Here is a 16057-nt window from a genome sequence, read left to right as displayed (position 1 = left end):
TGCATCTAATGAAAACTAAGCGCAGAGCAATGTCCCTGCTCTATCCCTGCGACCAAAAATCGGGCTGTTTCTGTATTCATTTGGTGGCAACTTGCATTTGTAGAGTAACAGAGAGTTGTGTAGCTTACCATTCACATCACTAACTTTTTTGAACACTGTTATAAGTTCATTTTAATAATTCATCACTATTTAGAGACTCCACTTAATCATCATGTCATGTCTTCTGATATTTCAAAAGCTTGTGTATGTAGTGGGAATGCTGCGATTTAGCGGTTGCATCTGCGAACTGGTGTACTCGCTGTCCTTTCTGAGCGATTCGACTCCACTCGTACCCGACAAACCAGACCCACGTGACCGGTGGGCGGCGGCGGAGACTCGCGTGTCTAGTATGTAAGCATACGGAGATGGCGAGTTCGGAGATGACGTCAGAGGACTCGCTGGCGAGTTTAAAACTTATTTCTGTTCTCTACACCCTACCACTCGAATCAATGAAACGTCAATCACGAAGATATTTTAAAGTATAATGCATTGTGCGACGCGGGCACCTGTTTCAGTCCTTGACAGTTCACATAAAGTGTCTAGCACGTGATCAGATGAAACACCTCGCGCGGTTGTAAACAAAGACCGCCTTCTTTCCAAAAACATCATGAAGTAACAAAGAGGTAGGCCCTACTGAACTGAATTTGGAGAATAGAGATTTACGGCACAGTTCGGCTAAAAGAAGGGTAAGTTTTATGAGGAGTCCTGAGGTTTCAAGGATAAGTTAATTTCGTAATGGAGGAAACTATGGCATGGGTAGGGGAAGGTGAGTCTTAGCAAAAGCTGCAGAGCGACACCACAGTTTGAATACAATGAATACGTCCAAAACGATGTATGTAGCAGTAGTTACGTGAGAAAGATGAGGCTCACACGGAACAGACTATCGTGGAGAACTGCATCAAACCAGTCATCGAATTGAAGACCACAACACGCGACTAAATTGAATTAATTTCAATGTAAATTTCCTCAAGTCCTTGCGGTAGCTAACTCACCGATAGAATCTAAATACCGTTTTACAAGCAGCTAAGTCTAGTCTGCAGTACGTAAGACCCTTTGTTTTTAGATAGTGCACAGCAGTGGTGGACCCAATGTCAGCCGGATGTATGTGTGACGGATGCGTGCATTGATTCGCGATGATATTTGAATAAATAATGTGCTATTTGTTTTGGGAACCAGTAGATTCGTACTTTAAGCTGCTGTGGCAAGTATCTTCGTAAGAAGTGGGCGGCAGCGCCCGCCTCACCTGTATGGTGATGGTGCGCGCCTGCTTGTCGGTGGCGATGTGGATCTCCAGCGGTCCAGCGGCCGCCGCCTGCTCCGCGGCGCCCGCCGCCAGGCTGCGGTAGCGCAGCTTCTCCAGGGCGTCGCTCGCGTTCGACACCAGCTCGCGGATGAACACCTGCCGACAGCATAACACCAGTCATTACAGTTATTAAGCGCTGTCACACTACCAAGCTGCTGCACACCGTTTTATAGAGAGAGAGGGAGAGGGAGGGAGGGAGAGGGAGAGGGAGAGAGAGAGAGAGAGAGAGAGAGAGAGAGCATTTTCTCTGACAACTTTCATGTCATGTTTGTTTGCATGGCCATATAATAATGAATTATAATTGCTTCTGTGTCTTAATTCACTAACACGAACCTCCACTAACAACGAAGGAAAAAAAGCAGTGGTTACAGGACGTTACAAAAGAGGCAAAATACATTTTTCAATCAATAATTACCAAAATGTAGTAACATATTAATTTGTATATCCAAAATTACCAAGCAAGATGTTTTATAAATAAGCGAAACGTTTCTCGTAAGAAATACTCTTTAATTATTTGCAATAAGCTTCGGACGGAAAATCAACAACTACTGAATTTCACACACACAAAAACAGCACCCAACACTATATCCTTAACGAACAAACAGAGTTAGCTAACACCCCTTTCCTGAAAAATTTCCAAAAATTACTTTCCAGTCTCCAAAGCAAATAATATTAATACACCTATCTGCATATCAAGTAGCAAATTTATATGTTACTAGTATTCTCATGATGCCAAATGTAATAAAATAATATACTATTTCACCTATACAGTTCTAAATACAGGGTGATTCAAAAAGAATACCACAACTTTAGGAATTTAAAACTCTGCAACGACAAAAGGCAGAGCTAAGCACTATCTGTCGGCGAATTAAGGGAGCTATACAGTTTCATTTAGTTGTACATTTGTTCGCTTGAGGCGCTGTTGACTAGGCGTCAGCGTCAGTTGATGCTAAGATGGCGACCGCTCAACAGAAAGCTTTTTGTGTTATTGAGTACGGCAGAAGTGAATCGACGACAGTTGTTCAGCGTGCATTTCGAACGAAGTATGGTGTTAAACCAACTGATAGGTGGTATATTAAACGTTGGTATAAACAGTTTAAAGAGAATGGGTGTTTGTGCAAATGGAAAAGTTCTGGACGGTCGAGAACGAGTGATGAAAATGTAGCACCCATCCAGCAAGCATTTGTTCGCAGCCCAGGAAAATCGACTCGCAGAGCTAGCAGAGAACTGCAAATTCCACAATCAAGTGTATGGAGAGTCCTACGAAAAAGGTTAGTATGAAACATTATCGTCTGAAATTGGTTCAAGCACTGTCTGCAGCTGATAAGATTAAAAGAATCGATTTCTGTGATTTTATCCCTGCTCAAATGGAAACAGATGAATCTTTCGTTTCAAAGATTGTGTTTAGTGATGAAGCAACTTTCCACACTAACGGGAAAGTCAACCGTCACAATGTCTGTATATGGGGCACTGAGAATCCGCGGGAAACAACTCAGTATGAACGTGACTCGCCTAAGGTGAACGTTTTCTGTGCCATTGCAGCCAATAAAGTTTTTGGTCCCTTTTTCCTTCGAAGGTGCTACTGTAACTGGACTACAGTATCTGGAGATGTTAGAGAATTGGCTGTTCCCTCAACTCGAACAAGAAGCACAACAATTCATATTTCAGCAGGATGGAGCGCCACCACATTGGCACTTATCTGTCCGTAACTACCTGAACGTCAACTACCCGAGGCGATGGATCGGCCGCCAAGCAGCCCGTGACAGAGCACTTCATCACTGGCCTCCAGGAAGCCCTGATTTTACCCCCTGCGATTTTTTCTTATGGGGGTATGTTAAGGATATGGTGTTTCGGCCACCTCTCCCAGCCACCATTGATGCCATTGATGATTTGAAACGAGAAATAACAGCAGCTATCTAAACTGTTACGCCTGATATGCTACAGAGAGTGTGGAACGAGTTGGAGTATCGGGTTGATATTGCTCGAGTGTCTGGAGGGGGCCATATTGATCAACTCTGAACTTGTTTTTGAGTGAAAAAAAACCTTTTTAAATACTCTTTGTAATGATGTATAACAGAAGGTTATATTATGTTTCTTTCATTAAATACACATTTTTAAAGTTGTGGTATTCTTGGTATTCTTTTTGAATCACCCTGTATATATAAAAAACTTTATAATTAATTTAGCAACATCAGCTCAAAAATTCAATGTCTCTGTACTAATGTAAAAGGCATTACAGTTTTGTAAATGAATATATGATCCTTTACAAATATAGGACATCATCGTCAAATGTTACGATATATCATAGCATCTGTGATACTCATATGTTTGGAAGCTCGCTGTATGTATCAAAACATGTGGTGCGTGGTTGAAATGATCTCAGCGACAAATCTAAAGTGTACAGTGAGAACTATCTACATGTGCAACAACGAAGATGCAGTGGGAATGCATTTACATCGGTTGGACGAATGTTATGAAAACAAATGCTCGAAACCGACGTTTCATTTAAGTCACATGCAACGAAAATCTGTAACGCAACCATCTGTGTGTGGCGTGTTTATAATTGTTTTATTTATATTTTAGGACAATTAATCTATAAAAACACACCAAATGTCATAAAGAAAGCGTGTAATCCGTCTGATGATGAATCACAACGATTCGAAGCCGGTAACGGTTTTCTTTTAATAAAGGAACTCAAAGTAAATTTGTGGCTGGTTGCTGTTCTACCACCATCAATCAATTATTACTGAGTCTATTAATAAAGGGCAGGAATATATGTTAAACTGTAGCTTGAGCTTCGCTGATTAGCCTTCCAGTACCCTCCAATTACGCATATTATTGGTTTTCATGTAAGGTGTATAGTGGGACCATGTTTTCAAATTTACGACAGCATACTGGTTCCAAAAATATAGGAAAAGTCGTCACTGCAATATTAAAAATGAAATTTTATGGAAGCGGTTTTAGAAGCATGAACTAATAGGCAATGCTGTTACAGTAAGTACAATTGGAAAGTTAACTTGTGCTGCGAATTAGCTGCAAGCGGTGTAGACCACTGGAATACCACATAATCCAAGTAACTGAGGTTCTTATAGGGAAAAGGCGGCTAGTAAGGGACACTTCAATCAAAATTGGTAAAAACCTTTGTTATTGTTTTGTAATGAGGTACAACAGCACGAAACATTGATTTGAACATTTGTTTTTGGGTGAATGGCGAAAGAAATATTTCTAATCAAAACAACACACAAGAAGAAAATATTTTCAACGGCTTACAATTCGGATGTTAAAGAAGTGTCTGGCAGTATAGGCCGCACAACAAAATATGATTTTTTTAAATAAAAAGAGGCGTTTTGTGGCTCACAAACAAATGTAATATATTTATATATGAAAAGTACAATATGATAAAAAAATTAAAGTATAAACTTAAAACATAACAGTATGTTCTCTTATGGAAATGATATTTTGTTCCTTTCACACGCTACAACTTAGCTCAACAATACCTTCTAATTTTCAAAGGTGAAAGTGAAAATACTTTTAATTGTTAATGTAATTCATAATTATTTACCACCCTATTCACGTAGCGCACCGCCGTGGAATGGGCAATTCACACCGTCCTTCGCGCCGCCATAACGTCAAGATGTATTCACTTTGCCCGTCACGTCACAGAACGTCAAGTCACGTGATCTCAATTCTCATGGCTGTCATCAACTATTTTTCGCGGGAATTGCAATCTTCGTAATATGATTTTCAACTGTTTTCATGCGCGAAGAGCAATTGCATAACGGATGGCTTAGATACGTCAATGCTGGAGTCCAAATCTGTGTGAAAATTGCATTTTTTTTTTACTCAAAACGGTTTGCAACTTGCTGGGATGGCTTGCATATTAGAGAAGGAAGACGGAAGTGCAAAACAACGCAAAAAAAGGTGTGGGTTCGAAAACGTCATTACTTGGTATAGAAGGGGAATTTCACACACTATACTAGGATATCGATGGAGAGGAGCCTGTATTTTGTAAGTATTTTAGAAAGTCCAGGCACCAGCGTTTTAACTTTTTACGTCAACTCGCACCCACAATTACTAAAAGGAACACAGTGTTCGAGCTGCCATCACATACCGTGAAATATTGCTTTGTTTAAGGTTTAGTTGCCCACGTAGTGGAAATTTTTGTGCAATAGTCTGATCTCCCTCAATACCATTCCCTTCGAGATTAATAGGTTTTCTTTACATCTTGTTGGTTGGTTTATGGGGGTTAAAGGGACCAGACTACTACGGTCATCGGTCTCTTTTCCCAAATACTAAAAACACCCACAGAGAATAAAAACGACCAACAGACGATAAGACAGATGACACAGAACAAGAGAAACGTAGACAAAGACCAGACAAGACGAACTAAAATCACACAGAGGGTGACGGTGGTTGGCCGACCATACAAACAAAAAGGGAAAAGCCAACCACCGAGAACACATTAAAAACTCAGTTTAAAATCGTAGGCCAAAGGGCAGAATCAACACAATACAATAAAATGAAACAGAAACACTCAGATTAAACGATAAAAAAACCTGACCGAATAAAACGTAAAACTAAGTCAGCCATAGCAGAGTCATCCGTTAAAAGCGCAGGGAGCGTGTCAGGCAGTGCGAACGACTGCCTGAGCACAGCTAAAAGAGGACAGTCGAATAAAATGTGAACCACTGTCAAAACGGAGCGGCAGCGACATAAAGGTGGGTCCTCACGTCGCAATAGGTGACCGTGCGTCAGCCATGTGTGCCCAATGCGCAGCCGGCAGAGGACAACATACTCCTTGCGAGAGGCCCGCAAGGAGGAGCGCCACACACCGGTAGCCTCCTTGATGGCCCGAAGTTTGTTTCGGGAGGGCAGGGCGCCCCATTCAGTGTCCCAAAGGTCCAGAATTTTGCTGCGTAGGAACGCTCGCAAATCTTTCTCCGGGAGGCCAATGTCCAGAGATGGTGTACTGGTGGCCTCTTTCGCCAGGCGGTCAACATTCTCATTGTCGGGTATCCCAACGTTGCCTGGGGTCCACACGAAGACCACAGAGCGGCCGCAACGCGCAAGAGTACGCAGGGACTCCTGGATAGCCATCACCAGACGAGAAGGAGGGAAACACTGGTCGAGAGCTTGTAAACCGCTCAGAGAATCGCTGCAGATAACGAAGGACTCACCTGAGCAGGAGCGGATATACTCTAGGGCTCGAAAGTTGGCGACCAGCTCAGCAGTGTAAACGCTGCAGCCATCTGGCAAGGAGCGTTGTTCGGAATGGTCCCCTAGAGTTAGCGCATAACCGACACGACCAGCAACCATCGAACCGCCAGTGTAGACAACGCCAGAGCCCTGATACGTGGCCAGGATGGAATAAAAGCGGCGTCGGAAGGCCTCTGGAGGGACTAGGTCCTTCGAGCCCTATGCCAAGTCGAGCCGAAGGCAAGGGCGAGGAACACACCATGGGGGTGTACGCAATGTGGCCCGGAAAGGAGGTGAAACAGTGAGAACCCTAAGCCCAGAAAGAAGCTCTTTGACTCGGACCGCGATCGTACAACCTGACCGAGACCGACTTTCTGGCAGATGGACGACCGATTGCGGGAACAGGGGACGATAGTTGGGATGCTCAGGCAAGCTAAAAACATGGGCAGCATAAGCGGCCAGCAAACGTTGGCGTCGTAATCCCAGGGGAGGGACACCTGCCTCCACTAGTATGCTGTCCACAGGGCTGGTCCGGAAGGCACCAGTGGCAAGTCTTATCCCGCTGTGTAGTATTGGTTCCAGCACCCGCAACGCAGATGGGGATGCTGAGCCATAAGCCAGACTCCCATAGTCCAGACGGGACTGGATTAACGCCTGTTAAAGCCGTAGGAGAGTAGATCGGTCGGCGCCCCACCTGGTGTGGCTCAGGCATCGCATAGCATTTAGATGCCGCCAACACGCCTGTTTAAGCTGCCGAATATGAGGCAGCCAAGTCAACCGGGCATCAAAAACCACCCCCAAAAACCTATTTAACTCCACCACTGTACGAAGCTCGCCGTCAAGATAAAGCCGCGGCTCCGGGTGAAAAGTGCGTCGCCGGCAGAAATGCATAACGCAGGTCTTGGTTGCCGAAAACTGAAAACTATGCGCTACAGCCCAAGAGTGCGCTTTGCGGATTGCGCCCTGTAGCTGACGTTCAGCAGCTGCAATGCCAACAGAGCTGTAGTAAAGGCAGAAGTCGTCAGCATACAGGGAAGCGGAGACAGAATTTCCCACGGCCGCAGCGAGCCCGTTAATGGCTATTAAAAACAGACAGACACTTAGAACAGAACCCTGTGGCACAACGTTCTCCTGGACTTGGAAGGAACTATATGAGCCCGCGACGTGCACGCGGAAGGTACGATACGACAGAAAATTGCGGATATAGATCGGCAGAGGACCCCGAAGACCCCATCCATAAAGCGTAGAAAGGATGTGATGACGCCATGTCGTATCATACGCCTTCCGCATGTCGAAAAAGACAGCAACCAGATGCTGACGGCGGGCAAAGGCAGTACGGATGGCCGACTCCAGGCTCACCAGATTGTCGGCGGCGGAGCGGCCTTTACGGAACCCACCCTGAGACGGAGCCAGAAGGCCCCGAGACCCCAGTACCCAATTCAAGCGCCGGCTCACCATCCGTTCAAGCAACTTGCAAAGAACGTTGGTGAGGCTAATGGGACGGTAGCTTTCCACTTCCAAAGGGTTCTTCACTGGTTTCAGAATGGGGAGAACAAGACTTTCCCGCCATTGCGACGGAAACTCACCCTCGGGCCAAATGCGGTTGTAAAGGTCGAGGAGGCGTCGCTGGCAGTCCACTGAAAGGTGTTTCAGCATCTGCGAGTGGATGCTATCTGGGCCAGGAGCGGTATCAGGACAAGCGGTGAGGACACTGCGGAATTCCCACTCACTGAATGGAACATTGTACAATTCAGGATAGTGGGTGTGAAAAGAAAGACTCCGACGTTCTATCCGCTCTTTAACGGGGCGGAAGCGCAAGGGGTAGTTGGCAGAAGCGGAATTCAGAGCAAAGTGCTCTGCCAAGCGGTTTGCAATGACGTCGGAGTCAGTACAAACTGCTCCATTCAGTGAGAGCGCAGGGTCGCTGACAGGGATCCGATAGCCATAGAGGCGGCGAATCTTGGCCCAGACCTGCGATGCAGTGACATGGAGGCCAATGGTGGACACATACCGCTCCCAGCACTCCTGCTTGCGTTGGCGGATAATGCGGCGGGCTCGCGCACGCAGCCGTTTGAAGGCGATAAGGTGTTCGATTGAGGGATGTCGCTTGTAACACTGGAGCGCCCACCAGTGAGCTTTAATCGCTTCAGCGATCTCAGGCGACCACCGAGGCACAGTCCGCCGCCGAGGGGACGCAGAAGAACGGGGAATGGCAGATTCGGCGGCAGTAACGATGCCGGTGGTAACCGATTGAACCACTGCATCAATGTCATCGTTAGAGAGAGGCTCAATAGCGGCAGTGGAGGAGAACAAGTTCCAGTCAGCCTTATTCAGAGCCTATCTGCTAGGGCGCCCAGAAGACTGACGCTGTGGCAGTGACAGAAAGATCGGAAAGTGGTCACTACCACACAGGTCGTCATGCACTCTCCATTGGACAGACGTTAAGAGGCTAGGGCTACAGATCGAAAGGTCAATGGCGGAGTATGTGCCATGTGCCACACTGAAGTGTGTGAAGGCACCATCATTTAATATCGAGAGATCGAGCTGCGCCAATAAATGCTCAACGATGGCGCCTCGACCTGTTGCCACTGACCCACCCCACAGATGGTTATGGGCGTTAAAGTCGCCCAGTAACAAGAAAAGTGGAGGCAATTGGGCTATCAGAGCAGCCAGGACATGCTGCGTGACATCACCATCCGGTGGAAGGTAAAGACTGCAGACGGTAACAGCCTGTGGCGTCATCACCCGAACAGCGACAGCCTCTAAAGGTGTTTGGAGAGGAACAGACTCGCTGTGAAGAGAGTTCAGGGCATATATGCAGACGCCACCAGACACCTTTTCATAAGCTGCGCGGTTCTTAAAATAACCCCTATAGCCACGGAGGGCGGGGGTTCGCATTGCCGGAAACCAAGTTTCCTGCAGAGCAATGCAGAGGATAGGGTGAAGGCTGATAAGTTGGCGGAGCTCAGCTAGATGGTGGCAGAAACCGCTGCAGTTCCACTGGAGGATAGTGTTGTCCATGGGTGAGAAAGGCGTGACGGGACTGGGAAGGAAGATTACGCCGCTGGGTCACCTGCTGTCTCCGATTGAGCATCGGGAATAGTGCTTTCCATGGCGTCTGAGGGACTGGCGAGATCCAGGTCCTCAGCGGACGCCAGAATGTCCACCTCATCCTCAGACACAAGAGCTGGACGGTTGCGGTGGGATGGCTCCCACCGCGAGTTCCTTGGGCTGAGAGCTCTTCTTCCTGGGTTTCTCACGCCATTCCTTGGGTCGCACTGGCTGGGAGGGCTTCACCGATTCAGTCTCCAGGACGGAGGACGATCGTGAAGCCCTACGAGCAGCTGATTGCGGGCACTTGCGCCACTGTCGGTCGTCAGCCTTCTCGCTGGCGGAAACCTGGGAAGGGAGGGACCCAAGGGACCCCTTGCGAGCGTGAGAAGCCGAAGAAGTTGACACTTTTCCGGCTTAGAAGTGGGGACGGATGTCCCGGATGGGTGGGATGGTGTTGCTCCTGAGGTAGGTGGCCCAGGAGCAACCCGGTGGGTAGAGCCCCCCCCACTGGCGAGGGGGCAGGAAGAGTTGTACTACTAGTCGATCCGGCCACACTTTGAGAAACAGACGGGCTAGCACAGGTGTTGTAGCAGCAACGTAGGAAGATGTCATTCTCACAGGATGGAGTCGGTAGTATTTCCTCTTGGCCTCAGTATAGGTTAGTCGGTACAGGGTCTTGTATTCCATGATTTTACGCTCTTTCTGGAAAATTCGGCTGTCTGGCGAGCAAAGTGAATGGTGCTCCCCGCAGTTGACACAGATGGGAGGCGGGGCACATGGAGTATTGGGATGTGATGGGCGTCCGCAATATCGACATGTGAGGCTGGAAGTGCAGCGAGAAGACATATGGCCGAACTTCCAGCACTTAAAGCACCGCATCGGGGGAGGGATATAGGGCTTAACGTCACATCGGTAGACCATCACCTTGACCTTTTCCGGTAAAGTATCCCCTTCGAAGGACAAGATGAAGGCACCGGTAGCAATCTGATTTTCCTTCGGACCCCGATGAACGCGCCGGACGAAATGTACACCTCGGCGCTCTAAATTGGCGCGCAGCTCTTCATCAGACTGCAAAAGAAGATCCCTATGGTAAATAACTCCCTGGACCATATTTAAACTCTTATGGGGTGTGATCGTAACGGCAACATCCCCCAACTTGTCACAAGCGAGTAACCGTCGTGACTGGGCAGAGGATGCCGTTTGTATCAGGACTGACCCAGAGCGCATTTTTGACAAGCCCTCCACCTCCCCAAACTTGTCCTCTAAATGCTCGACGAAGAACTGAGGCTTTGTGGAGAGAAAAGACTCCCCATCAGCCCTCGTACAAACTAAGAAGCGGGGCGAATAACTGCTACTGCCATCCTGAGATTTACGTTCCTCCCACGGTGTGGCCAGGGAGGGGAACGTTTTCGGATCGTACTTCTGAGCGTTAAACTGAGCCCGAGAACGCTTAGAGACTGCTGGTGGCTGGCCACCAGCGAGAGACCACGCTTCATTGCGACCCTGATGCCACCTCCTCCGACCAAGGGCCCTCTCCACGGGCGCCACCCAGCCACGGCAAGAGCCACCTGGCAGGATGGCTGTTGCCGGGAGTCCCGATACCCCAGGAGGATAGGCATCTACTCCTTGGCATACGTCGGGAGTTAACGGCGCAGGCGTCAGTAGAGCGATCCCTGTGTTGTCAGGGGGCTACAACCAACAGGGTACATGGCGGCCCCACCACAACGGACTGGATGTTAGGTAACATGTTGTCCATGGTCGCCGTCGGTGCAGAAAGAGGCACTGCACAGTGCAAGGTGTTATCTGCACGCAGAAAAAGAGTCATGCCCAAGAGATGGAGAGCGGACAGGACTGCAGATCAACGGTGTATAAGCTGGCGAAAGGTCTGATCGCAAGATGGACACAATGCACCAAGTAAGGCGCCCTTCCCCAATCGGCTCGCTCATCGGAAAATTTTGAGAGATGGAGGTCAAACCCAACAGGGGACCATCACATAAGGCCGAAAAGTTTGAGACTCCTTTTAGTCGCCTCTTACGACAGGCAGGAATACCGCGGGTCTATTCTAACCCTCGAACTCGCAGGGGGTTTACATCTTGTATTTGGCTCTTAATAGTACAAGTGCATTATTTCTACTGGGGTTACCTAGTGAAACCACATAAATATTGACCACTGATGCTTGCAAAACTGTTTCACACACAATCAAGGGGCTACTTAATAATACATAAGCCTTTTTCTACAAACACACATTTAAACAAAGAACTCCAAGGCATTACTTGATGTATATTTTGCCACTGTTGTAGTGCCTGAAGATTTCAGTCCATTTCTTAACGAAACGTTACAAATGCCTGACAACATACAAACAAATTTCACTTATTAACCAATTTCATTCTACCCACAGTACTTTTTTCACTTGAAGTTGAAACCATATTGTAATCCATTTCATTATAAAATACTAAATATGGTTCAAATGGCTCCAAGCACTATGGGACTTAACACACGAGGTCATCAGTCCCCTAGATCTTAGAGCTACTTAAACCTAACTAACCGAAGGACATCACACACATCCATGCCCGAGACAGGATTCGAACCTGCAACCGTAGCGGTCCCGACAGATAACCGACATACGAATGGTTTTTTATATTAAAAATCGGAGATATATGGGCGCAAGTACAGATTTTCATACGGTCGTGAATAGCATGTTTCACGAAATCTTCAACAGCGTCGAAAGTCTAGCACGACAGCCGAGATGCGACATACGCTGGATATCCTGTTCTGGCTGCAGAAATTGTCACACGAAGTCAGTTATCCGTCAGTCTTACTAGCTGTTAATTTCCACGAAGCTGTGAACTTCGCAGGACGCTACATGGGCAAAGCAAACATTAAGGTACCATAAATTGTGATCGAGATGGTGCAGTGGTTTGTAGACTGAATCCCACTAGAGAAAGGAAAGGAATATCAAAATTTAACGTCCCATCGACGAGGAGACCATTAGACACGGGAAAGTTGCACTGAGAAGGTGCGAGGTTCAATGAGTGTCTAGCAAGTACGAACACTATAAAATCAAAAGTATCCGGACACCCCTATATGATGCGGAATTGACCACTAGAAGTCACGATCGGAGGACCCGCCAGTATGAAAGAAGGCAGGGAGTATTTTGTTCGATAGTAGAGAAGCAGATTCTGTCGGCCAAGATAACTGTGACTTAGAAAGTGGATTAATCATTGGCTGTCAACAGAATAACTAACCCGTCCCAGTCATTTCAACCCCCCCTAAAGCTCCTGAAGTCAACTGTTGCTGATGCGACTGTGAACTGGAAACGCGAAGCACAACCACATAGCTAAACTAGGAGCAGCCAGAACTCGTGTACTGTATGACAGGGGCCACCAAGCATTGCGGAGGGTGGTTGTAAAAAAATCACTCGTGAGTTCCAAAGTGCTACTTTCTCTTGACTTCAGTCTGGGGCTTCCTATCGTGGAATGCTTGAGGCATTTATTCATTTATAAAGCTCCCCAAGATACATCGCAGGGTGAGTACTGCCTTGCGTGGTCTTTCATTTCTCCCGAACCTCGTCTTCCAGCAGGCCGGCTTCTGCCAATCTCGCCATCTTTCTGCACACTGTTCGGATTAGTATATTGCAAAAATGAATGAGTAACTGATGCTTCGATAATACTGACATTCGTCAGCGCCTGTGTTTTGGCGTTGGGATTATTACGTTATTCTTGAAGCCTCAAGGTATTTCGGTTGGCGCATATATCCTACATATTAGTTCTGTCATGATTATATGTAGAACATGAGGTGGAGTTTTAATAACGTCGATTGTTGGGCACATTTATCGGCTCTCACGGAGGATGATATCGCATAGGGAAAAAAAGATAGATAGGTCCTCCGGCCAGAGGAGGGCGATAGGTCCCGGAGGCGGTCCGCAGGTAGCGTGCCGTCTTGTTTGGTATAGCACATCAATTAATAATAACGCGCGCTGATGAGATCTGGCGCCGGGCGGCCGCATTAATTAATGCCAGCTATTAATTAGCGTTATCTGGCGGCGCGGGGCGGCGCCGCGCAGCCCATGCCGTTACACCAGCGACGCCAACGGCCGCCACAGCCGTCCCCAACCTGCCGAGGGGTACCGCTCGCGCCGTCTGCGGAGGCACTGGTCATCGTAAAACTGATTCCCTGCAGCGATTAGACTGGGGGAGTATTCTATAAGTAATGCAACACTTTTCTTTCTCGGCCAGTTTCGGTTAAAAATATGCGGAATTTGTTGTGGCACATATTACCACTTCAGCCCCTACAAGTTCACAAAGCTCCGGTAGGTGGTGTCGCTGTATGTAGCCGTCAAAATGGAGTCTGCAGTTGAGGTGCGATCCAGGCAGAGAACTGTCACTGAGTTTCTTTTAGCGGAAAACCAAGGCATCGCAGATATCCATAGGCGCTTGCAGAATGTCTACGGAGACCTGGCAGTGAACAAAAGAGCGGTGAATCGTCGGGCAAAGTGTGTCACCATCGGAACAAGGTCGCGCAAACCTGTCCTCTCTCCCGCGTGCCGGCCGGCCGCACCTCGCTGTGATTCCTGCAATGTTGTAACTTGCTAACACACTCAATCGAGACGACTGACTGATCACAATGAAACACCACGCTGCACAACTGGACGTTTCCCCAGCAGTTGGGGGTACTGAAATGTGTGTCCTCGGAGATTTTCGCGATGGTATGCATCAGTAAAATCTTCCCGGTTTACACGGCGCGTCGTTTCGAATAAAGCACTCGAGCTTTTGATAACTGTCTCCGTCATCGTCATCAACAGAGCGTCGAAGTGGGGCATGCGCGGAACGCAAATTGGGCAGCTCCTAGCGGCTCCGTCCCGTCGCGGGACTGAGGGACCGGTGCAGAGTTTGAAACTGCTACTCCCGCGTCCCTTATAGCATCGAGTCTACGTATTTGCTATCGCTAAATGTCCAAAGCCAAAGCCCACCACTTGCCCTACTAAGTGTGTATCCCTGGTCTCTGTTAAAACTGTTGCTGCTTATTCTAATTTCGATCGCTTCTTTCACAATAGGATCCCAGTGCGACGGCGTTTGAGAAAAACCTCAAGTTTTTCAAATTACATTTTCTGCTCTATCTTCAGCTACGGCCGACTTCTCAAGTTCCCCTTGTTTGATACTTTGAGAATACTCGTGGAAGGTGTGTGTGCGATGGGTTCCTTGCCTTCCGACTTAAATCTGTTTGGCTCAATGACGGACGCACTCTGCGGGAAGTAGAACGTGGATGATGGGTAAATTATTGATGCAGCAAGACATTGGCTCCGACGTCGACCAGAACAGTGGTACCATGCGGGAAAACGAGGCCTCTCAGTAAGCTGGCGTAAGGCCATCGCACTGGACGCAGATTATGTTGAAAAACAGGGTTTTGTAGCGAAAAGAGTGGGGAATAATATTGTGTATTGGAACCTGAATATAACCGATATGCTTTCAGAAAAAAAATGTGTAGCATTATTTGATGAACGCTCCTCGCTCATCGTGAGCACGAGCATGTTGCTTCAAGTGAAAGAGGAAAGACGTGACGACGTTAAGTGTACATTGTTCCATACCAGAAAAATGCTCGATACATTCCTCATTACCGCAATATGGGGTGCAGAAAAAAAGAAATGGCCATACAGACGAGACGAACAACGCACAATTCACTTCAGGACAATCGTCGTTCCGTTGCAAATACTCTACATTGGGGGCACCATAGCTTTATACATCATCTTGGCCTCACGATACGGTACGAGTTCATTGTCTTAAGCTCTTGTTTCTTCAGTTTTTCCAGATACACGCTGCAGTCCCGACTCAAGACAGGGTGAGCTCCATAGCAGCTCACACACTTCAACGGACATGAACAAGGGACATCTTTGAGGGTTGCCTTGCCACATTTGCCACAAGTAACTTCTCCAGGACCCCCAAGAGTAGTATGCACAAAGTTCTGGTATTTGAAACAGCGCATTGGGTGGAAATATAAGGCCGCACGCTTAGACGAACGGAACCTGCCTGAACATGGTCAGAAAGTTCCATGCTGTTAAACGTCAGGAGAAAGGAGTCGAACTTTTACGAGATTCCCGTCCTACCTGTTCACGATATTTTGCACGTCGACGATACATTTTGGAGCCCACTCATCTTCCAATTCCGCATTGGGAATGTCCACCAGAATTTGCAAGAAACAACACCTCCGCTGTAAAACAAGGTAGTGTGCAGATCAGTTTCGATGGCGTATTCCCCAAGGCACTGGACTTTCTACAGGTTCTTAACTTGTTGGGAACTGGATGTTTCCACCAACAGTGTCCCATTACACAATCGCTTCACTGAATTTGATCTGCAAGCCTTGACTTCTTACTCATTTTAATATAGAAAGATAAAACTTTCACGAAGCTGCCCTCTTTCCTTTTTTTCTTTTAAAAACACACACTGACTGCCAGCAGACTTTGCTCCTAAC

The 16057-nt window shown here is 47.4% G+C and overlaps 1 protein-coding gene across 1 annotated transcript in view; it reads right to left on the bottom strand.

Moving 5' to 3' along the window:
• Nucleotides 1-16057, bottom strand: part of LOC126282239 (heat shock protein 75 kDa, mitochondrial-like) — a 266503-nt gene that overhangs the window by 149000 nt on the left and 101446 nt on the right. The window contains exon 4 of the mRNA XM_049981826.1: nt 1283-1438. Coding sequence (XP_049837783.1) covers nt 1283-1438 — 156 coding nt within the window. The remainder of the gene's footprint in view (nt 1-1282; nt 1439-16057) is intronic.

This window comes from Schistocerca gregaria, chromosome 7 (assembly GCF_023897955.1).
Source record: "Schistocerca gregaria isolate iqSchGreg1 chromosome 7, iqSchGreg1.2, whole genome shotgun sequence".
Classification (NCBI taxonomy): domain Eukaryota; kingdom Metazoa; phylum Arthropoda; class Insecta; order Orthoptera; family Acrididae; genus Schistocerca; species Schistocerca gregaria.
Note: the sequence above shows the minus strand (reverse complement) of the source record. Positions and strands in the feature narration are given on the sequence as shown.